Source organism: Oryctolagus cuniculus, chromosome 4 (genome assembly GCF_051225735.1).
Source record: "Oryctolagus cuniculus isolate XC-2025 breed Fujian yellow rabbit chromosome 4, ASM5122573v1, whole genome shotgun sequence".
Taxonomy (NCBI): domain Eukaryota; kingdom Metazoa; phylum Chordata; class Mammalia; order Lagomorpha; family Leporidae; genus Oryctolagus; species Oryctolagus cuniculus.
In genome coordinates, this window is record NC_142870.1 from 64,495,917 (window position 1) to 64,519,184 (window position 23,268).

The 23,268-nt window shown below is 38.1% G+C and overlaps 1 protein-coding gene across 1 annotated transcript in view; it reads right to left on the minus strand.

Annotated features, from left to right (window-relative positions):
- Positions 1-4,185: 4,185 nt before the first annotated feature.
- The window catches only part of GUCA1C (guanylate cyclase activator 1C), a 44,312-nt gene continuing 25,229 nt past the window's right edge, over positions 4,186-23,268 (minus strand). The window contains 3 exon segments of the mRNA XM_089331389.1: positions 4,186-4,340; positions 9,083-9,085; positions 11,916-12,003. Of these exon segments, the coding sequence (XP_089187515.1) occupies positions 4,186-4,340; positions 9,083-9,085; positions 11,916-12,003 (246 nt within the window).

Consider the following 23,268-nt stretch of genomic DNA (forward strand, 5'->3'; position numbering starts at 1 on the left):
TACTATTATGCCAACACACTTTGGAAAAAAAAAAAGAAAGGAAACATTTGTCAAGCCTAAATCATTCTCAATCTACTCTCCTGCTGTAAGAACCAAGACTTAATTTAGGAGCAGGTGATCACTGGGGAAGGAATGGAAATCAGATTAGTACTTGTCCTGATCCTGGATCAGTTGCTCTTCTTCTTTTCTCATTTCTCTTCCATTATTTCTCCATATTTTGAGCCAGAGAACCATGTCATCTGCTTTCTACTACATCTTTAGCTCTATAGAGAATTGGGTAACATGATTTTGGCCCTTTTGTTGGGATTATTTTTATAAGGCAAAAATTATTAGCAACTTTTCATTAATCTTTCTCTATTTTTAAAATAATTCTTTCTTTCAAAGTAATATGGGAGGGGTGAGGAAAATATATTGGGAGCTCAGAGTTCTCATTAGATGATGATGTAATGCTGACTGAGCCATTGCTCTCCTGTAAATGGAAGACTCAGAAATTACTTAATGTTGCTGACATTCTTCCTACACCATGCGCCACTTGTCACAGACTCCCTGTTTTGGAATGCTATGGTATAAGCAGAAGAACTTTATTTCCATACATTAACACTGGAAAATGCTTTAAAAGTCACTGGGCAATAGGCACAGCTTAAAGTTCAACATCTGAAAACAGAAGAAATGTATTTAAGGTATCTGCTCATTAAAGTAGCATGATTTGCTATGTGGATTAGGATTATTTCCTTGGACTCAGCATCATGATGCTAAAGTGCAGAGGAAAACATGGAGAAGGAACATGGCTTTAACTTGCAGGGGTGGAACAGCTTTTTTCTTCCGAGGACCAGTTGGCTATCTGCATCATTCACAGGTCATACACAGTTATCAACTTGGAAAACTAGCCTGCTATTCATTTATTGAGCTTCAAGTTCTGCCTGCAGTTGCCTCGGCAGGGTCAGACCAAATGACGGCCCCACCTCCGCAGGGACAAGGCTTTAGGAGGAACAGACTTGAGGGGAAGAAAATAGATTTTTTTTTCCACTCTCTTTTTCCCCATCTCATCTTACCATGAACTAACCCAATTTCTTTTGTTCCTGAACTGTAGACTTATCCTCTTCTTGGAATTACCTTCAGAAAAACTAGGAAGTAGACATTATTTGAAGATTTGCTCTGAAAAGGGTAACCATGCATGGGGAGAATGACCTAGGGCATCCATGTTGCTCCTCCTAACCTATCCTCTCTGTGCTGATAATGAAGTGCTAAGCGCTCAGCTCCAAGCTGTCCTAGAATTGGCTCTGCAGTGCTGACCTGGGATCCTACTGATATTTCTCCTTTGCCAGCTGTTTTCCTGTTAGGCTCAGCCCATAGCGGGTGTCAGAGGAAAACTGCTAGGCAGGACAAGGAAGAAGAACCTGCTCCTTCCTATTCCTGTCAGCCTTAACTCAGTTATTGTTCCCAGCAGGAACGACTGATTTACATGTCCTCTGAGATTTCTTGTGACCCTTCCACAGAACATCTGGGTCCCAGCTCCACTTCCAAGCTTCCATGTCCTAACAATACCGCCCTCTTCTTTTGTTCCCCCAGCCTAGGGCAGTAGCTACTTCCTGCCATTAATGGCTCTGGATTCTTTCAGTGTCCTCTCTTTTTCAGTCCTCCAATGTCTTTTTCACCAATTCTTTATATTAAATTCTTTCTGTTGAAATAACTGTATGTTTTCTGTTTCCCTGATTGGATCCTAATTGATACTGGGCCCTGACAGTTTGAAGAGCCAGTGGAGTTTAAGGTGAGAAACGCCCCCCTCCTCTGTTCCTGCACGCTCTGAATGCCTCCTCTGGAACTGCACTGACCAGGCTTGTTTAATTCTAAGAACCCAGTGACAGTTGCAGGTCTCCCCCACCTTACTTGTGTAGCTGAGACTCAAAGAAGTTATACCATTTTCCCAAAGTCACACAGTACGTGCTAGGACCTGATTCTGACTCCCTCCCTTCTCTTTGAATTCCAACTTGCTGCTTGCTGCTTGCTTTCCTCATTCTATTCTTTTTTTTTTTTTTTAAGATTTATTTGTTTATTTACTTGAAAGTCAGAATTACACAGAGAGGGAAGAAGAGGCAGAGAGAGAGAGAGAAATAGAGAGAGAGAGAGAGGTCTTCCATCTGCTGGTTCACTCCCCAGATGGCCACAAAGGCTGGAGCTGTGCTGATCCAAAGCCAGGAGCCAGGAGCTTCTTCCGGGTCTCCCACAGGAGTGCAGAGGCCCAAGGACTTGGGCCATCTTCCACTGCTTTACCAGAATATTAGCAGAGAGCTAGATAGGAAGTGAAGCAGCCGGGACTTGAACCAGCATCCAAATGGAATGCCAGCATTGCAGGCGGTGGCTTTACCTGCCACCCCACAGCGCTGGCCCCTCCTCATTGTATTCTTATATCTCCTTTCCCTGAATAGGGTCTGTGGGAGTCGCTGCATTCTGGGACAGAGGAAAGGAAGTGTTCCGGGTGCCCATGAAACAGGAGTGAAGAAAAGGATGTTGAGGCTTGAAAGGCAGCGTCCTCTGAGATAAGGAGATCCGTGTATGTAGTGCCTGGGGGAGAATGGTACCCTCAACAGTGAAAACAGCCGGGCCAGAGAAGAAAGCACTAATTTGAAATACCATAGGAGGACAGCAAGATGGGGTAAACATAGGCAGCAGGAACTAATGCTTAAACTCCTGCTTCTTGTCAAAATAAGTTTAGATACTTTGAGAAAGATTCAGTGCCTCAATAAAGGAGTTCACTACCCTGCCACTTTGTACTTGTATTGCTTCTACAGCACAGGGAGCACTGTATAGTTTAAGGCATTATGTCATCTGGCAACACAACAAATTAGTGAGTTTGATTGCTTTGTAGATATTCTGGTTCTTATTAGGATATTTTCCTTTTCCTTTCTGCTGCTGGGAAACTCAGAATCCACTACATCATGGACATGGCTGCAATGTTTTTCCTCCCTTTATCTATGATCATTTTATTTCAGTGTTTTTTTATCTTGTATACATCTTTTTGAATCTCATCAAAATCTTTTGGAAAAAAACCAGAGCATTCTGACCTTCATCTACTGCTTCATCTTCATTTATTCATAACAACTTCTCTACCTCAATGTAAACTTCATTTCTATGACATTTGACTACCCTCGTCCATTCTTTTATCCACATCAATAACCATGAGGGAGATAGGGATAGTGCAACACTGCCTTTGTAGTTCTTCGCTTGGATTTGTAACCCAAATTGGAACACAAAACTTATAATTATGAAGCATTTGACATAAAGATGGCTCACATCTGGTCTTGGAAATCTCCACTATGTTTCCATGAGAAAACCACTCATTGAAAGACATACTAATTGGCCTGTGATATAGAAGCCTAACTTTAAAAGTTCTAACCCATCAAGAAATCCCATTCATCATTTCATTTTTTGGAAAGGATATAAAAAATTAAATGTCAGAGCTATAATGTCAGAACTGCTTAAAATGTCAAGTGCTTGTTGTTGCATAGCTTGGCTGTCTGCCTTTCTGATCAAACGTCCAACTGGCATAATAATTACAGATGATGCATCACATTTTCATGCACAACTGGATGCAGATTTATAGCAAATCAGATGGAAACATTCTTGCTCCCTGGCCTGAAGTTGTCTCCTTTTACTATATTGGTTAAACTTTTCATGTGGAGAAGAACATTATTAACTAATTCAAGACAGCTTTCAAAGTGAGGAATGAGAAATTAAGGGTAGAAAAAAAGATTCCCAAATAGACCAGAACTTAGTCATTTATAATAGAGAGATGCAACAAGAACCGCGAGACAGCAAACACATTTACCGAATGCATGTTTAATTGAAGAATGTTAAACTGTGGAGACATTTTTCAGATAACGCAGTTATATTTCAAGATGCAGATTAATTTAAATATGCGAGGAAACATACATGCAGTCTCTCTTTTGAACTGACTGGGATGGAGGCAGTCCTTCAGCTTAATCATCATATTTTAATCTGCAAAGAGAGAGAGGGAGAAAAGAGAGAGAATGCATTAATGCAAAGACAGAAAAGCATCAGCACATTAGCTTAGGATCTTTGCAGAAGTCTTCATTAAATTAAAATAAATACTATACTCATAAGCCTCTATCTATTATAATAAAGATCTGAAATCAACAGTATGCACTTGAAGATTTCATTTCTTTTCTACTGAAAGCTTTGAAGAAGCCTGTCTCCTGCATCATGTTTCTTCCCATTGCAGATGGCTTCCAGCACATTGGAAAGGTCAAAGCTCTTGTAAACAAACTCTAGGAGATCCTGGTCCTTTTCCATGCCATTGATAAATTCTTCTAAAATCAGTTCTCCCGGAAAATAACAAATGAACAATTAACAGGAGGCTTCCTCTCGACCACTCATTGGCACATGCAATATAATCACTAATATTTTTATTGATAATATTCTTTGATATTCTTCCACCTTAGCCAGTCTAAATTCATTCAAAGTCTTTATAAAAAAAAGCATTCACTTTTGGGATTTCCAGTGAAAAGAAAAACAATGAATATGACCTACTTTTGTTTTCAGTTGAGAACATCAGATAATGCACCTGATGAAATAACACATACATACATCTTCACATGACTTTGGTTGTTTGACCTTTAAACTTGAAGATATGACCAACTCATAAGAGCATGGGCCATTGTAGATGTTTGGGAGTGACTGTTCGCAAGGCTGTTTTCAGTATTCTTATCTCCAGGGGGATATGATTTCCAAAGCTGGGAGAAAACATAAATATTTATTCATTCCATATATTATTATTGGTCACTGCTTTTTGATTCTGCTCATTGATTCTTAATTTAATCAACTTGGCTTAAGCCTTAGACATGTGTTGGTCATCCCAGTGCTATAAATCTATCACCATATCCCCATGTGAATTGAATGTCACGTTTTTCTACTACCCTCACCCCCTAACATGACTTTTTAACATTTTGGGAGGAATAGGATGAGATTCTCTGTTGGCATGAATCAGTTTAAATGGAATTAAGAGTTTGTTGATGTTGACAGATACAAACACAATTCCTGCTCTCAACAGAGTTTGTGGGTGGGTGGATGGTCAGCCAAAGACAAATACATTCATTGGCCAGAGAAAGTACATCCAAGGCAGCAAGTCAGCAGGAAGTGAAATCAGATTACATCAGAAAAATCATGGCAAAATGGAATTCATAGACAAGCTTATTTTGGTGCAAAACAATTTTAAAATTCATGCATGGTTTTCACAATATGCATTTTCCATGAACTTCTTTAAGACTATTTATACTGTATTGATTCAAAACTTACACCAAAATGGAAGGTCTATGCTATATCCCAGCTTACAGTGATCAGAAATAGAATTCCCTATGAGTCACAAGGAAAGCTCAGTCATGAAATAAACCAAAGCAAATTAGAAAAAACTGTAAACAAAAAAAATGTGGAAAGCATATAGGTAGGGAGGATCACATGCATGCAATGGTGCCTGGGTGGGGAGATCTTAAATAGTCAACTTATAAGTTGCCCTTTGCCATGAGAACTCTCAGCTGGTCAATCCCCAGTCCAAAAGACTTCTCCAATTTCTAGAGGCTAGACTAAAACAAAAGAGAAGTAGAGTGGAGATGGGGAAACTGGAGTCTATTTTGATTGCTCAAGTATAAGACATCTTTATCAGTGCTGGTGATAACAGAACTGTATCTTAAGGTACTGGAATACAGTCACCAACTCAGTTGAAAAGAAACCCAAGTCACTGACATGGAAAGCAGAAGATGGAATTTTTCACTGCTGTTTTATTTAAATTGTCTTCAAAACACCTGTGAACTCTGCATATTAACTTTTCTCACTTTTCCTAGCCACTTACCATAAAAAAATTTCATTTCCAGATCATCAATCTCTATCTACAGTAACATATTGCTTATTATATCTAAATTACTTTTTCAAAATTTTACCCTCCAGCAATCAATATTTGTTCATTTTTTATCAAGCATTTATTAAGCTCTACTTGCAATTTCCACTGCAGCACAGGCAGCTCCACCACAAGCTTCTGAATATGGGAGGTGCTCACAGAGTTAGACTGACAAATGGCCTTCCTTTATCCAGTGTTCTCTAACATTGCTTCTGAATTGTCTCTAATTTGACTATGGATTTATACCCAAACAAAAGGATAGTTTCTAGATCTCCCTAGAGGCAGTGTCTGCCAAGTTCCTGAAGTTTCCTAGCAGAGAGTTTCCCAGCAGAGAGCCCAAGCCCTAGGAAATGACAGCCAGAGATGTGATTACTGAGTTATTACTTTGCTTTACATTTAAAGATATATTTTCAACAGTACAGAGCATAATTCAGAAACTGCCAATTTTATTTTTAAATGTTGAAATATGTGTAAAAATATAACGGATATCTGTATTGTTTGGGGTTGTCTGCTCTGTTGGCAGATGCATGCTTACTCCTCCAGGGAGCCCTGATGGCAGTATCACACATGCTTTTCCATCACTCATTACCAGTTTCAGTGGTTGCATGGGTAATAGGACAGCCACCCATGAATACCACGTTAGTCCTCTTTCTGCAGTCTGGTTATCCTATTGCTATTCCTGGAACATGTGTATTTTTCTATTATAACAAATCATTCCTCCCACCCCTTGAAAAAGCCAAGCCCTTAATGTGCATGTCCACATTAGCATTTTTGCTCTCAAGAAATCAGCCTCATTTTACGAGAAATCAGACTATGTAAAGGAATTGTTTTTCTACTCTCATTCCTTTTAATTATAATTTCATGAAAAATTGCTTTCAGACTGAGAAATTAGCAAAGATGGGATGGGGGAATCTGAGAATGTGAGAGTGACTGTGTTTTCTAGGGAGGACCCTGGTGATTTCAAACAAAACTAAGGAGTTCTGTGTGCACTAGCAAGGTGGCACCAAAGGCATTCAGCAGCATTTTCCAGCAGAGCTTTAGCACGCAGTTTTTCCTCCTCTGTGGACAGCTGGATTGCTTCTTAGCGCCTGGCAGTTCCCTGTTTCCTAGTTTGATTCCGTGTGATTCTTATGGTTTTCCACAACATTTCTAGTGTAAAGCACCGGACTTTCTCATTAGTCACTGAAGAAAATCTATTCCTTTCTGTTCTGTCTGTTTCTTTTATCTAAGATATGTACTTGACAATCACCCTCTTCTTTTACTCTTTGGCTTCTTTTTACTTTCACAGTTTATTATTACGGGTCAGTGAAGTCACTCTTCTCCTTGTGCTACTTGGCTCTACAAGTACAGTAAACCCTGCCCGACACTGCCTACATTTGATGCTGTGAATAACATCAATAAATCTTCCTATATCATGTCAAGAATGACTCCTACTAGGAGCAGAGTAGAACGCAGACTGCTAGTCTTTGACTAGAATGTCTGCAGAATTCCATGCTTAGTCATTTATCCTAATTTGTCTTGCTGTCTTCTGCTTTCATTCTTCAGTAATATTGAATGTTTACCTTCAGTTTTCTGTCTTTGGGATTCTCACAAACTCTCCTTTCTGATGTTTCGGTGAATAATATAAAAATAAAACTTACTTGTTAAAGTATAGCAGTAAGGTATTCTCTTAAGAAAAAGAAAATTCAAAGTTTATAGAAGTGTAATACAAAAAAAATAAAGAATTCACCTTTAACTTATTTCTGGCCCCCAGTTCCTATAAATAATTAAGTCCTGCTAACCATTCTAGGTTTATGTATTTTTTAACAGATTTATTTGTATTTATTTGAATGGCAGAAGCATTGAGAGAGAGAGAGAGAGAAAAGCGACATTCCATCCACTGGTTCATTCCAAATAGCTGGAACAGCTTGCTTTGGGCCAGGCTGAAGTCAGAAGACAGGAACTCCACCCAGGTCTCCCACACGGGTGGCAAGGGCCCAAGTACTTGAACCATCTGCCATCGCCTTCCCAAACATATTAGCAGGGAGCTGGATCAGAAGTAGAACAGCTGGTACGCAAACATTAGCTCCAATTTAAGTTGTCAGCCCCAATCTAGGTTCATATTTTGTGAAGTTTGCAATGCATATGCATATATGAAGATACTTCAAGAAGTTCATGGAAAAATAGAATGAAAATATAAGTTTATTTGGGTTCAAAAACATTTTAAAATCCATACCTAGTTTTTCATAGTACACATTTTACATTAACTTTTTGAAGACTATCCATATGCATAGATTTCAAACTGTTTTATAACTAAATAAACTTTCTTTTAAAATCCATTTTTTCTGCAAACTTTGTGAAGTACCCTTGTATATTAATTTCTAAGCTATCTGCATGTCTTTGCTTGCTGTGTTTGCTTCTCTATCCCACCATTTTTCATATGACCCTTCTGAACAGACACCACTCATTCCACAGTTATTTATTGAGTGCCTACTGTGTGCCAGCAGAGGGAATATCCAAGTGTGCCAAACAAAAATAGTTCTCACCTTCATAGGCTTATAGCACTTCATCTTTTTACCTTTCTAGCATTAATCCTATAGCTTTCCTTTGCTTAGTCTATCATGTAACTATCATGATAGCTATATACAGAGTACTTCACTGCTGTTGAGTACTTCTCTGTCACAACAGATATAAAGTTGGTCATTCTTTTGCCATCAATTTCCATTCAAATTAGCATTTTCACTTATGTTTTGAAAGTTTTTTGGTTGTATCTACAGGCACTATGATTATCTTTTGTTTCAGTATTCACCAGATAACCAGAGACAGAGATGTGTTTATTTTTATTTTGAGAAATCAGAAATATGCTTGTTAGGAATAGTAATAACATTTGGGTATATTTAATTGAAGATCATTCTTTCTAATAATATTGATATTCTTATACTAATGATAATAAACAATAAGAAATCACATCTGATGTATAAATACTTAGATTTGTACTCTCTGTTATCTCCTCCATCAAATACTGGCCAAATACTTTTGCACTTCTTCAAATATTAATCTTAAAAGTCTTTGTCATTTTCTGGCCCTTGCCTTTTTTTACATGACACTGTATTGGACCCAGAGCACAAGTTTTAGCATCTTTATTTCTTGATAACCTGGAATGCGGCTTATTAATCAAGAAGCAGGTTAAGCCACCACCTGGAGTGCCATCATCCCATATGGGTGCCGGTTCGAGTCCTGGCTGCTCCTCTTCCAATTCAGCTCCCTGCTATGCCCTAGGAAGCAGTGGAAGATGGTTCAAGTCCTTGGGTTCCTGCACCCATGTGGGAGACCCAGAAGCAGCTTCTGGCTCCTGATCAGTGCAACTCCATTATGGCCATTTGGGGAGTGGACCAGTGGATGAAGACCTCTCTGTCTCTCACTCTGCCTCTACCTCTCTGTAATTTTGCTTTTAAAATGAATAAAATAATTTTTTTTAAAAAATGAAAGATACCTGGAATAACTATGGTGTCTCTTAATGAACCGAAGTAACAGCCTCCAGGAATTTTCAAAAAAGCAAATTTAAAAATTTTTAGCTCTGTATAACAATGTGCCAAGACACAGTGGTTTGTTGCTTTCCAAAAGTTTATGTGTGATTTATTAGCTTCAGAAAAAGGTTTTTATCAGACAAAACAATTAGTGTCAGTGTTTACTTCCACACACTATTCTAGAAACTTTCATGTACCCTCTCTTTTCTGTTGTTGACATATTCTTCCAAATCAAGGATCCCATCCCCCTAACACCAGGTAACCTCAGTTACTGCCTGAGCACAACTTCTCTCTTTGGGGTTCACATTTCCTTTTAACCCAGTCCTTTATATTTCAAGGCGCATTTTACCCATATTCCCTATTTTATTGCTTCCCATTACTTTTCTCTCTTGGAATCTCTGTAAATGGTAAACAAAATCTTGCCCCATTTTATTGTTTTCTGGAAACCATTACCTGTACCCACAAAATAGAGGCTTATTTTGTGCTAAAGGTACCCAAATCCTTATTCTTCTTCAAGGGAAGTTGCTTTCCAATTCCTCTACCGCTAGCATTGGAAGGAATGTCCAGGGATATAATCACAAATTCTTGTCCTTCTCTTTTAATATTCACTGTATAGACTAAGTGTTAAACACTAGTTATATCTCATTTACATATAGAATACTAATCTATTGAAATTGTTTATGTTTTCATCTACTTAAAATGGAGGGAGCAGGGAGGAAGAGAGGAAAAGAAAAGGGAGAGAGAGGGAGAGAGAGAGAAGGAGAAGAGAGAATCTTCCATCAGCTGTTTCCCTCACAACAGTCAGGGTTGGGCTGGGTTGCAACCAGAGCCAGAAACTCCATCTGGATTTCCCACAAGGGTGGCAGGGGCCCAAGCACTTGAGCAATCATGTGTTGCTTCTCAGGATGTATTTGTTGTATTGGAAGCAAAGCCACTGGGATCTGAATTAGTACTCCTATATGGGGTGAGTGTATCCCAAGCAGCAGCTTAACCCCTTACACCACAACACTCTCCTTAGAATTCATCTTTCTGCCTGGATGTTGTCATTTGCAGGATGAAACCACTTAACCTCTCTTCTCCAATTCCTGCCATGTGGCAGCACCTCTAACATTAAAAATAAAAATAAAAAAGAACAAAACCTACGTGTAGCATTTCTCTTTGCATATTCCATGCCCCAAGCAAGGTTTCCATTGGCTTTATCCAGCCCTTGATTCTCCATTTCTCTTATCCTCTTCCAGCTTCTCTCTTCACTTAGCCTCCTTAATCCCGGGTAGTCTGATCTGTTTCTTGAAAGCTTTCACATGAACAGACTTGTTTTATTCTGTGATCTCAAAATAGTAATAAACAAACATCCTGACTTAAGGTTGAGGAGGGGCAGACCTAGCACTTGGCTCTGTCGTAAAGAGATACAGCTCCAGATATTACTGATACAGCTCCAGAATATTTTTCTGAGGATTATGCTTTTGTCCAATTGTTTGGCTTATGCAGGATGGTGGTTTGATTTGAATTTCCTTCCAGCCTCTTCACTTTTCTCTCCTGCCACTTTGAACTGCCACATGTGCTTGGGGGCATAAGTCTCCACGCCTTCTTGTGACCACTTGGAGAAGTGACCTACAGTGGACAGGTTGATTTTGTGAAAGGAAGCTTTGCAGTAATGACAAGTATGACTGGAATTCTAATGCTTCTTATCTGCTTTTTAATCTCTTACTGATATCTAATATTTTTTTAAAAATATCAAATTTTCTATTTTTCAAGGACAATTCCTAGATACACTGACTCAATCTCAAGTCAGATTGCTCACCCCATTCCACTAAGATCAAAGCCATTTAGTAAAATTATGCTCCCTTCTCTTGCAATATCTGGTCTACATAGTCCCTCTTCACCTCTGTCTCTGAAGGATTACCTCCACAGGATCAAAGAGGAACAGAATACAGGGTAGAATGAATAGATGGAAAATGAACAGAAAGATAAATCTTTCGCCTTTTACTAAAGATTTCCGTGGAAAGGAAAATGAACAGAAAGAGTAGAATTGTAGGGAAAGAAGGAAAAGCAGAAGTGCAGACAAAAGTACACGACTCTCCAGGAGAGTGTAGCCAAAGGAAGAGGAAAGTATGACAGTAGAATAAGATGGCATAAGGAAGGAAGGCTTTCTACAGCAGGGAAAACTTGAGTGCATTGGCAGGTTGGTGGAAAACTTCCAATACACAGAAAATGATTAACAGACCAAGTTCCAGAGAAAACAGCCAAAGGTCCTTCACCCCACAGTCTCCCAATTTTTCCTTGTATCTACTGTCACTCTGCTTAATATATCCCAAAGTGCCAAGCATTTATATAAAACCTAGACATGTTCAATCAGTATTTACTTGGTTAAACTATACAGAGAACATGGGTTAGTCAAGTATTAAAGCCAAAGTCACAACTTGGGTTTTCCAGAAAGGTTTCTGTTTTTCAACAACTCCTACTTTGCAAGAAAAGTGAACCAGGGAAACTTTCTCCCTTACCATCATTGTTTATATGAATCTTGTGACATACTAAGTTGCTGAATTCCTCAGGACTCAGAGTTTGTTGGACATTGAGAGATTACATGGCCTATAAAGATAATTTTTTAGTTTTATTTTATTTATTTTAATTAAGACAAATATCATGCATTTCATACATATAGATTTAGAAACATAGTGATACTTCTCACCTTCCCCTCCCTCCCGCCCACACTCCCACACTTTCCTCCTCCGTCCTCTTTTATTGCCTCTCTTAATCTTAATCTGCTTTCAGTTTACTTGATACTCATAAGATTAACCCCACACTAAGTAAAGAGTTCAACAAAAGTAATAAGAAAAAAGCACTGTTTCTCAACAGTAGAGAAAAAGGCTGTGAGCAATCACTGAATATCAAAATGTCAATTTCACTTCTATACATTACATTTTAGGTATTCTATCGGTTACCATAGATCAGGGAAAACATGGCTATTTGTCTTTTTGGGACTGGCTTATTTCACTAAGTACAATGGTTTCCAATTGCATCCATTTTGTTGTAAAAGATAGGAGTTCATTCTTTACTACAGTTGAGTAGTATTCCATAGTGTATCTGTACCATAATTAAATCAGAGGTCAACTTTGCTGTAATCAAATACATTTTGTAACATATAAGTCCTAATGTGACAAATTTTGGGAACGTATTAACATCAGTTTTGCTATCCAACCTTTCCCAGTTAAAAATAAATAAAAGAGAAAAGACTGTATGTCAGTTCTGAGTAATGAAGCTTGAAAATTAAATTAACTGAGAAAAGCCTGAAGTTTCATTTATACAGAACAAATGGATTGATTCAACATATTAAGTAACAAAAGATACAAAGACCCATTGGAGAAAACACTGTAGGTCACGATCATAGGAATTCTGGGTGCAGAAAAAGGCATTGTTCTCAATTTCAGACTCATTCCTTTGGATCCTAGAGGTGGGCATGCTATACACATCAAACACTTCATCCTTGGCTTCTCTCACTGACACTTGTGATTGTGCCCTTTTGCAGAATGATAGACTGGGAAGACAGACACACAATATGCATTAGAAGGACACTGACTTTCTCTCACACTCTGCCAGCACTATTTCATCGTGAAGGTTGTCGGGAGACCTGGGGCAAATGACATTTCCAGGCTTCCTAAAAGAAAGATTCCCTCACTGTGATTAAATTAAGTGACCCAGATTTGACATACACATTCATAATAAAATGAAAAGGAATCAGTCCTTTAGGAATTTGGACATAACTATCTTGATTGAACATTAAGGAATCTTCAGAAAATTGCTGGCAACATATTTCAATCAGAAGGAGCAGTCTTAAATATGACCATTTCTATTGCTACTTCCAAAACCTTATGATTCTTGAATTGAAGATTAATCATCATAAACAGTGGTAAAGCACCGATCTTGATCTTGGCAAGTCCGTGTCTCACCTATCTCAATTATATATGGGGTGGTACCTAAAGCAACTGGTATATGCATGCAACACCACATTAACTGAAAAAACTTCAGAATGTCTCAGTATTTGGCAGAGATTCCAAAACAATAGAACATTTGCCAAGTGTCCAGTATTCTTACATCTTGAAGCAATACTATACCATGTATATGAATAATATGATAAAACTATTATTTATTTATTTATTTATTTGAAAGGCAGAATTACAGAGAGGCAGAGACAGAGGCAGAGTGTGTGTGTGTGTGTGTGTGTGTGTGAGAGAGAGAGAGAGAGAGAGAGAGGTTCACTCCCCAAATATCACAACTGCTGGAGCTGCGTTGATCTGAAGCCATGAGCCAGGAGCTTTTTCCAGGTCTCTCACACAAGTGCAGGGCACCAAAGCACTCGGGCCATCTTCTACTGCTTTCCCAGGCCATTGCAGAGAGCTGGATCAGAAGAGGAGCATCCGGGACTCGAACCAGAACTCATATGGGATGCTAGCACTGCAGGTGGCGACTTTACCTGCTATACCACAGCACTGACCCGAAAACTATCATCTTGATTTATACATCACCCATCTCCAGGTCATGGGAGTGTACATGAAATATTAATTCAAAAGGTGATTAGGCTGGAGAGGATAATATATTTGGAGAAGATCATTAATATGCCCTGTTTTTTTTTTCTTTTTCTAGGAGAAGCAGGGTAGCGGATGAGCAAGAAGGCATGTTTCTTTTTTCCTTCCTGCATTGCTCATTTAGTGTGTCTATTTTTGTCCCCACTTTGCTAGTAACAATCTCTGAATACTCTTTGGCTGGAAGGAGAAATGCGAGAAAGGCCAGGAGGAGAATTCTTACCTGGCCATTCTGTCTTCTTAGTGAGTTTCGGTGCTGTCTGGACAGACAGGTGCTGAAAATCCACTCTTTCTCTGATACCACCTACCCCGCTCCATTACTGAAACTCTCTCTTGCAAATCCCTAGATGTGAGCCATGTGTTTTGAATTCAGCTGTTCCTTTTCCAAATCAGAGTCTTCCAACATCTGCACAACTGACATTTTGGATTAGACTTCTCTTTCTTGTTCAGGGCATTCCTTTTTATTGTGGAGTGTTTAGTAGTGTACCTGGTCCTAACCAAAAGATGGCAATAGCAACAAGAGTACTCCCCACTCCCTGGTGAACCAAAATGTCTCCAGATGTTGATAAATATTGCTGGGTATGTTTTCTTTGAGATGAGAACCACTACACTAGGTCTACCTTCAGCTTCTTTCATCTGACCCTCCAGGTGACCCTGCTGGACAAGGTCTAAGGGAACTCTCTCTGCTAGCTTTCTCTCATAGTGGACTATAACTAATCCCAACAAATTCTAGGAATCTAGGTACTTTCTAAACTGCACCCCTCTACTTTGCTGACATGCTCTGTTTCTTCAGTTTTCTCATGCATTATTCTAACACTTGAGCTCTATGTTATCCAAACTAAAGAGAACATTTCATGTTTCAATGGTTTCATTAAATCGCCTTATTGACTTTAGGGGTCCATTTCAAGATAGTCTCCTCAAAAGTCCTTCTTAAATCCCACTACTGCATATATGTCCAAACAAATGTAATCGACATCAAAGAGACATGTGCACCCCTATGTTTACTAAAGCACTACTCACCATAGCCAAGAAATGGAAACAACCTAAGTGTCCATTCACAAATGGATCAAAAAATGTACATACATACAATGGAACATTACTCAGACATAAAATGGAACAAGTCTTGTCATTTGCAACAATGTGCATCGAACTGGAGCTTATAATATTGTGAAATAAACCAAGCACAGAAAGACAAATACCATATGATCTCAGTCACATGTAGAATCTAAAAATAAAGCTGATTTCATAGAAATTAAAAGTATAGTGGTAATTTACCAACAACGGGAGGCAGAGACAATGATGAGAAGGGGATGGGAAACATTACTAAGTTATAGATTGTAGCATTAAGAAGTTCTAGTAGTCTATTGTACAGTAAGGTGACTATAGGGAATGTTAGTGTGCTATACATTTTCCTCTTTAAAAATGTAAGCTTTTGTATCCTTTTCACTCTAAAAAATCATAAAATTTCAAGGAGACAGATATATTTACTCTGATGGACATCACACCATCTATATTTGTATTAAAACATCACATGGCACCACATGAATATGTATAATTTTAATGTATCAGATAAAATTTTAATTGGTTAAAAATCCTTCTCAGAGCCGGCGCTGTGGCTCAATAGGCTAATCCTCCACCTGCGGCACTGGCACACGGGGTCTTAGTCCCAGTCGGGGCACCAGATTCTTTCCCAGTTGCTCCTCTTCCAGTCCAGCTCTCTGCTGTGGCCCGGGAGTGCAGTGGAGGATGGCCCAAGTCCTTGAGCCCTGCACCCGCATGGGAGACCAGGAGGAAGCACCTGGCTCCTGGCTTCAGATAGGTGTGGTGCACCAGCTGCAGCACGCTGCCAGAATTGCCATTGGGGGGGTGAACCAAGGGAAAAGGAAGACCTTTCTCTCTGTCTCTCTCTCTCTCACTCTCCACATTGTTTTATACCCTTGAAGTGAGATTAAGATGTAATTACTTCTTTGTAAATTTGTAATGCTTCCAGCTGAACTCTAAATGCCTGGCTGCATTCCATTTTAACATCTTTGTTGTTTGTAGACAGACCAAAAATTATATAGCATGTATTATTCTTTCCTGTGGTGTTTTTCTCACTTACTGAACTATGGAAAGCATGTTCATAGGTCACTAATTTTTAATAAGTTACTATTCCATTATGTTCATTTGCTTAAGCATTTTCTGTTTTTAGTTTTTCAAAATGTTTTACTAACTTCAGTGATTTTATGGTGTAAAATAGGAGTTATATAATTAATGATTTTTTTTCTTAGCTAAAAGTAATGTTGACTGAAAAAGAAAATCAATTTTTATCTTTTTGATGTAGATCACCAAATTTCCAGGAAATTTTCTTTGAGTAATGCTATGGTGGCATCCCTTACTATTTGTATGCTACATTTACACATTAATTGCTTATAGAATAAGCTAGGGTATATTTATTTATTTTTATTAGAATATTTAAAAATTTACATGGGTTTGAACATACTCTATCAAATATTTTAGGTTCCTAATTTTGAACTGCAGCATGTGATATATACGCAAAATTTCTTATTTTTTAAGATTGATTTATTTATTTGAAAGTCAGAGTTACAAAGAGAGAGGAGAGGCAGAGAGAGAGAGGTCTTCCATCTGCTGGTTCACTCCCCAATTGGCTCCAATGGCCGGAGCCGTGCCGATCCGAAGCCAGTAGCCAGGAGCCTCCTCCAGGTCTCCCACACAGGTGCAGGATCCCATGGACTTGGGTCATCTTCCACTATCTTCCAAGGCCATAACAGAGAGCTGGATCAGAAGTGGAGCAGCCAGGACTCGAACCAGCACACATATGAGATGCTGGCACCTCAGGCAGTGGCCTTACCTACTACACTACAATGCTAACCCCAAAATTTATGAATTTTATTGCTTAGAAAATTCAATTGCAAAGAGCATCTTAGTACCTTTTTGTGAATGATTTATATGAGAATAAAGTAATAGCAATATTGATATTATCATACCCTTGAAATCTTTTCATATGATAATTGTATATCCTTCTGATTCTCTGTAATCTTATGATCAAGTTTTTGAATTCCATTTCTGGCATTTCTTCAGTCTCATCATCTTCACAATCTAGTATTGAAATGCTGTGTTGTTTTAGGGGTGTTAGGCTGTCTTCCTTATTCTTGTTTCTTGAATTGGTGTGTTTATTCAGCATTTGTGGAGATACTCATTGGTTTATTCTTTGTTTTTTCACTGCGGAAGCTTTTATCTTTGTACTATGCCTCTATAGATAAGTGGAGTGTCTGCTTTCAGTGAATATCTAGATGCATGTGGTGGGTGTGGCTAGGGAGCTCTGTTCAGATCTTCAGGGTGAAGAGTGTTACCAGGTTTGACATGGTAAATCTTTTTTTTTTTTTTTTATCAGAATGGAAGTTTAGTCTGCTCAGCTGAACTCCTCTCCTCAAAGGAGACCAGTGCCATTAGCCCTAGTGGGTAAAATATTATTCTCTGCCCCAAGGACCACACAAAGAACTTGTACAGTCCTCAGTGTAAGCTCAGATGCCCCAACAATGTCCCTCACCAGGTAACCAGGAAGCACTGAACATGTGGAGTCTCCCACAGTGACTGCCCAAAGTCCCAGCCACACCATGAGTCCTCCCACACAGCCTCAGTTTTTTTTCACAGTCCCAGCACACAAGCCTCCCACAGTCATGAGTACCCAGCTCCCTTTTAGTTCTCCCCACCAGAGTTAGGAGTCTCCACTAGGCTAGTTGCTGGCTGCAGATACAAACTGGCAGAGCTGTTACATATGTCCAAAATGGTGCACGCTCTATTGGCTTGTTACAGGATGCCATTGTAAGGTTATTGGAGAGAGAGAAATGTGTCCCACTTTTTTTCTCCTCTAGTTTGGCAGGTCCACTATCCCCCACAGGACTCCAAGCTGAGTTCCCTCTAAGCTCTTCCTGCAGCTTTTTTGCCAGTGGCTTGGGCTGCTGCAATCCGGTCTCTCCACACTCTCCAATGCTGGTGAAGAAGCTCTCGGCTGCTGTAGTCCTGAGTTGTGGGTGTTCACTTCCTCCACAAAGGTCCACTGTGTGCCTCTAATTTGTGTAGAGTTTCCTCTGCTGTTTTCTCCCTAACTCTTCCCTGAAACTCCACTCTCTCCACTTTTTAAAAAATATTTTCTCCTAGACTCCTAGACAGTGAGCTCCCTCCCTATTCTATCATCTTGGAAGCTCTACTCAATTGTATATATTTGTATTTGCTTTTAGATTTTTATCTACTTTGTCCATTTGTTAAGTTATTTAATTATAATTGTATCCCTAGCCACTTACTTTTTCTTGCACATTTTCTAGTATTTCTACTATGTATTTTGTTTGAACTCAGTTCCTCCATCAATAAATATTTAGACCAGATCATTCCTAAAATAACTGATTCTAACTCTCTATGATTTGGTGTATTACTTTTATAATATTTATTACATGTCTTATCTTCATTTAAGTGCCAGGTTCCATTTAATCATTTTTTATTTTATGATTTTTTCCTTTTCTTTTAAAAATTTATAAATGTAAAGACAATGGATTTCATGTATTTCATAAGTACAGTTCAAATAAGATAACCATATTCCCCTTCCTAGCTCTTTCCCTTACTGAATCCTCCTCCTTCCTTCCTTTTTTTCTTTAATTATTGCAGAAACATAATTTCAATACACTCTATAATCACAGGCTTAATGTACCCTTAACCATAACATTCAACAAATAAAAAATAGAAAGACAATGGTTCCACAGGAGTATAAACAAGGGTTAACATAGCAAGATGTCAATTTCATTTCTATATTTTTATTTATTCCATATTAACTACCACATATTAGAGAAACTGTATGATACTTGTCTTTTTGAAACTGGCTTATTTCCCCAAACATAATGGCTTCCAGTTGAATCTATTTTCTTAAAAAAAAAAAAAAAAAAACAACAACCATGATTTCATTCTTTTTTATGACTGAATTATATTCCTTCAGGTGTATATTCCACATTTTCTTGATTCAGTCATCACATGATGGGCATCTGGGTTGATTCCATATCTCAATTATTTGTGAATTGAACTGCAATAAACATGGGGGTGCACATAACTCTTTCATGTGCTGATTTAATTTCATTTGGGTAAATTTCCAGGAGTGGGATAGCTGGATCATATGGTAGATCTATTTTCAGAGTTCTGACCAATCTCCATACTGTGTTCCATAATGGTTGTAGTAGTTTACATTCTCACCAACAGTCTATAAGGGTACCTTTTCCCCTAAATCCTCACAAGCATTTATTTATTAATTCTTTTGGATGATAGCCATTCCTAACGGGGGTAGGGTAAATCTTCATTGTGCATTTCATTTACGTTTCCCTGATTACTAGTAATCCTGAGCATTGTTTCATGTGTCTGTTGGCCATTTGAATTTCATCTTTAGTAAAATGCCTGTTAACATCCTTTGCCCATTTCTTTTTTATTTTAATATTTTATTATTATAATATGAAGTCTAAGTCGGGGACCACGCAGCATGTGACCTCTTAGTTGAGAGACAGGGCTGGACAGGCCAGACCTGATAGTACTGATAACGCAACCTTGTGTGACCTTGTGCCTTAAGGCCTTGTAACCTTTCCCCTACTTGCACTAGCATTGCAGCTACAAGATAAGCCCCCCCTCCTTCCCCCGCCCGATACCCTGCCTCGATGATATATAAGTGTGTGGTTGAAAAATAAAGTCGCAGCTTGATCGGCACCTGTCTTGCTGCCATCTTTGTGTCTCCTGTCCCTTTCATTTCTCCTTCTAGGTGCTCGGCCCCAGTTGCTGTCCCGCGGGACGGGACATATATGGACTTTATTCAGATTATTACTGCATGGATTACAAAGCTATAATATTTCTTGTACAAATACAGGTAAACACAAAACAGCAACAGTAAAGAAAAAACATATTGGTAATAAAATACTCTATTAGAACCGTCAACTTAAGAGCGTAAACTGGAGGTAATTTTATTTTGCCCATTTCTTAACTGAATTGTTTGTTTTGTTGTTGTTGAGTTTATTGAGCTCTTAATGGATCCTGGATATTTATTCTGGATCATTTGCATAATTTGCAAATATTCTCTCCCATTCCGTCAGTTGCCTCTTCACTTTTATGAGTGTTTTCTTTGCTGTGTAGAAGCTTCTTGGCTTGATGCAATCACATTTATTTATTTTTGCTTTAATTGCCTATGCTTCTGGAGTCTGTTTAAAGAAGCTTTTGCCTATGCCAATTTCTTTCAGAGTTTTCTTGATGTTTGATGTGGTATTTTGATGGTATCAGGCCAACAATTCAGAACCTTGATCCATTGTGAGTTGATCTTTATTTAAGGTTTTATCTTTCTGCCAGTATTAATTCAATTTTCTCAATATCATTTGTTGAATTGACTGTCCTTTATTCAGCAAAGATAAGTTGGTTGTCAAAGATAAGTTGGCTTTAGATGCGTGGATTAATTTCTGAGGTTTCTATTCTGTTCAATTGGTCTAATGTCCATTTTTGTGCTAGTACCAGACTGTTTTGGTTATAACTGTCCTGTGAAATCTGATATTGTGATGCCGCTAGCTTTGTTTTCATTGTTTAAGATTGTTTTAATCTTTTTGCAGTCTCCTGTATTTCTATATGAAGTTTTATAACATTTTTTCTAGATCCGGGAAGAGTGTTCTTGATATTTAGATTGGGATCACATTGAATCTGTAAATTGCTTTGGGTAGTATGAACATTTTGATATTAATTCTTCCAATCCATGAACATGGGATATTTTTCCATTTTTTGTGTCTTCTTCTATTTCTTACTTTAATGTTCTGTAATTTTCATTGTAGTGACATTTCACATCCTTGGTTAAACTTATTCCAAAAAAATTTTTGTACCTATCATGAATGGTACTATTCTTATAAGTTATTTTTCAGGCATGCTATTGTTTGTATATATAAAGTCTATTGATTTTTTGTGTTGATATTGTATCCTTCTACTCTACCAAACTCTTTTTTGAGTTCTAATAGTCTCTTTAATAGAGTCTTTTGGTTCTCCTATATATAGGAACATGTCATCTGATAACAGGGATAACTTGACTTCCTCTTTTCCAATTGAATCTCTTTGATATCTTTTATTTGCCTAACAGCTCTGGCTAAATCTTCCAGAACTGTATTGTATAGCAATGATGAAAATGGGCAACCTTGTCTTGTTCCATATCTTAGTGGAAATGCTTTCACCATTTCCTCATTCAATATACTGCTGGCTGTGGGTTTGTCATACATTGCCTTGTGTTGATGACTGCTCCCACTATATCCAATTTGCATAAGGTTTTTATCATGAAAGGATATTAAATTTTATCAAACACTTTCTCTGCATCATTTGAGATAATTATATGGTTTTTATTCTTCAGTTGTTAACGTGATGTATCACATTTATTTATTTGCATATGTTGAACAATTCCTGCATACCAGGGATAAATCTCATTTGGCTCAACTGAATCATCTTTCTGATGTGTTGTTGGATGCAATTAGTTAGCATTTTGTTGAGGATTTTTGCGTCTATGTTCATCAGGGATATTGGCCTATAGACCACTTTCTTTGTTGTATTTTTTTATGGTTTCAGAATTAAGGTGATGGGGCCAGTGCTGTGGCATTGTGGGCTGAGGTTCTGTCTGTGGTGTCAGCATCCCATATGGGCACTGGTTCAAGTCCAGGCTGCTCCACTTCCCATCCAGCTCTCTGCTATGGACTGGAAAAGCAGTGGAGGATGGCCCAAGTGCTTGGGCTCCAGCACCTGTGTGGGAGACCCAGAGGAGGCTCCTGGATCCTAGCTTCAGATTGGCTCAGCTCTGGCCATTGTGGCTATTTAGGAAGTGAACCAGTGGATGGAAGATTTCTCTTTCTTTCTGCCTCTGCCTCTCCATAACTCTGCCTATCAAATGAATGAATGAATGAATGAATGAATAGAATTATGGTGATTCTGGGCTCATAGAAGGAGTTTGGGAGGATTCCCTCCCTTTAAATTTTTTTGAATACTTTGAGAAGAGTTTTAATTATTTCTTCTTTAAAAGTCTAGTAGAATTCAGCAGTAAAGCCATCCAGTCCTGGGTTTTTCTTTGTTTTCGGGGTCTTTAATACTGATTCCATCTCTGTCTTGGTTATTGATCTATTTAGGTTTCCTACGCCTTCATGACTCAATTTTGATAGACTGGATATGCCTGAAATCTATCCACTGCTTCTAGATTTTCTACTTGATTAACACATAGTTTAATTGCTGCGAATGTCTTAATACTGCTTTTGCTGTATCCCATAAGTTTTGATATGCTGTACCATCATTTTCATTCTTGTCCAGAAATTTTTTATTTCTTTTGATTTCTTCTATAACCCACTACTCATGCAGAAACATTTGTTTAGTCTCCATGTTTTTGTGAATTTTCTAGAGTTTCAAGACATGTGATATGATTTCAATTTTTTAAATTTGTTGAGACTTTATTTATGTCCTAGTGCATGTTCTATCCTTGCTTTATAGCCTAGCATATTGTATATCCTAGAGAAAGATCCATGTACTGATGAAAATAATGTGTATTCTTCAACTGTGGGATGAAATGTTCTATAGATATCAATTCAGTCCAATTAGTGTAGATTAGCTCTGTTGTTGGTTGATTTTTTTGTCTAGTTGATCTGTCCATTGATGAAAGTGGGATGTTCAAACCCTCCATTATTATTGTATTGGAGTCTATCTCTCCCTTTGGATCCATGTTTGAAATATCCAGGCATACTTTCCTTGGATGCATAAACATTTACTGTTGTCACATCTTCCTGTTGAATTGATCTCTTAATCATTACATAGCATCCTTTATTGTCTCATTTAACAGTTTTTGTGATAAAGTCTATTTTATCCAGTATTAGGATGGCTACTCCTACTCCATTTTGCTTTCCATTAACATAGAATACCTTTTTTCATCCTTCCATTTTCTGTATGTATGTATCTTCTTTGATGAGGTGTATTTCTTGTAGGCAGCAAATAAATGGGCATTTTTTAAAATATGTTCATCCAGTCTGTATCTTTTAATTGTAGAATTTAGGCCCTTTACATTCAAGCTTCTTATTGATAAGTAATGACTTGGTCCTGTCATTTTTCCATAAGCATTCTTATGGTTTGTTTTGGATTTCCTTAGCACTTTTACTAGGAGACTTTCTGATTTCATATTCGCTAATGATGATGACTATGTTTCTCTTTTTCTGTGTGTAGTACATCTTAAGTATCATTTGTGAGGTTAGAC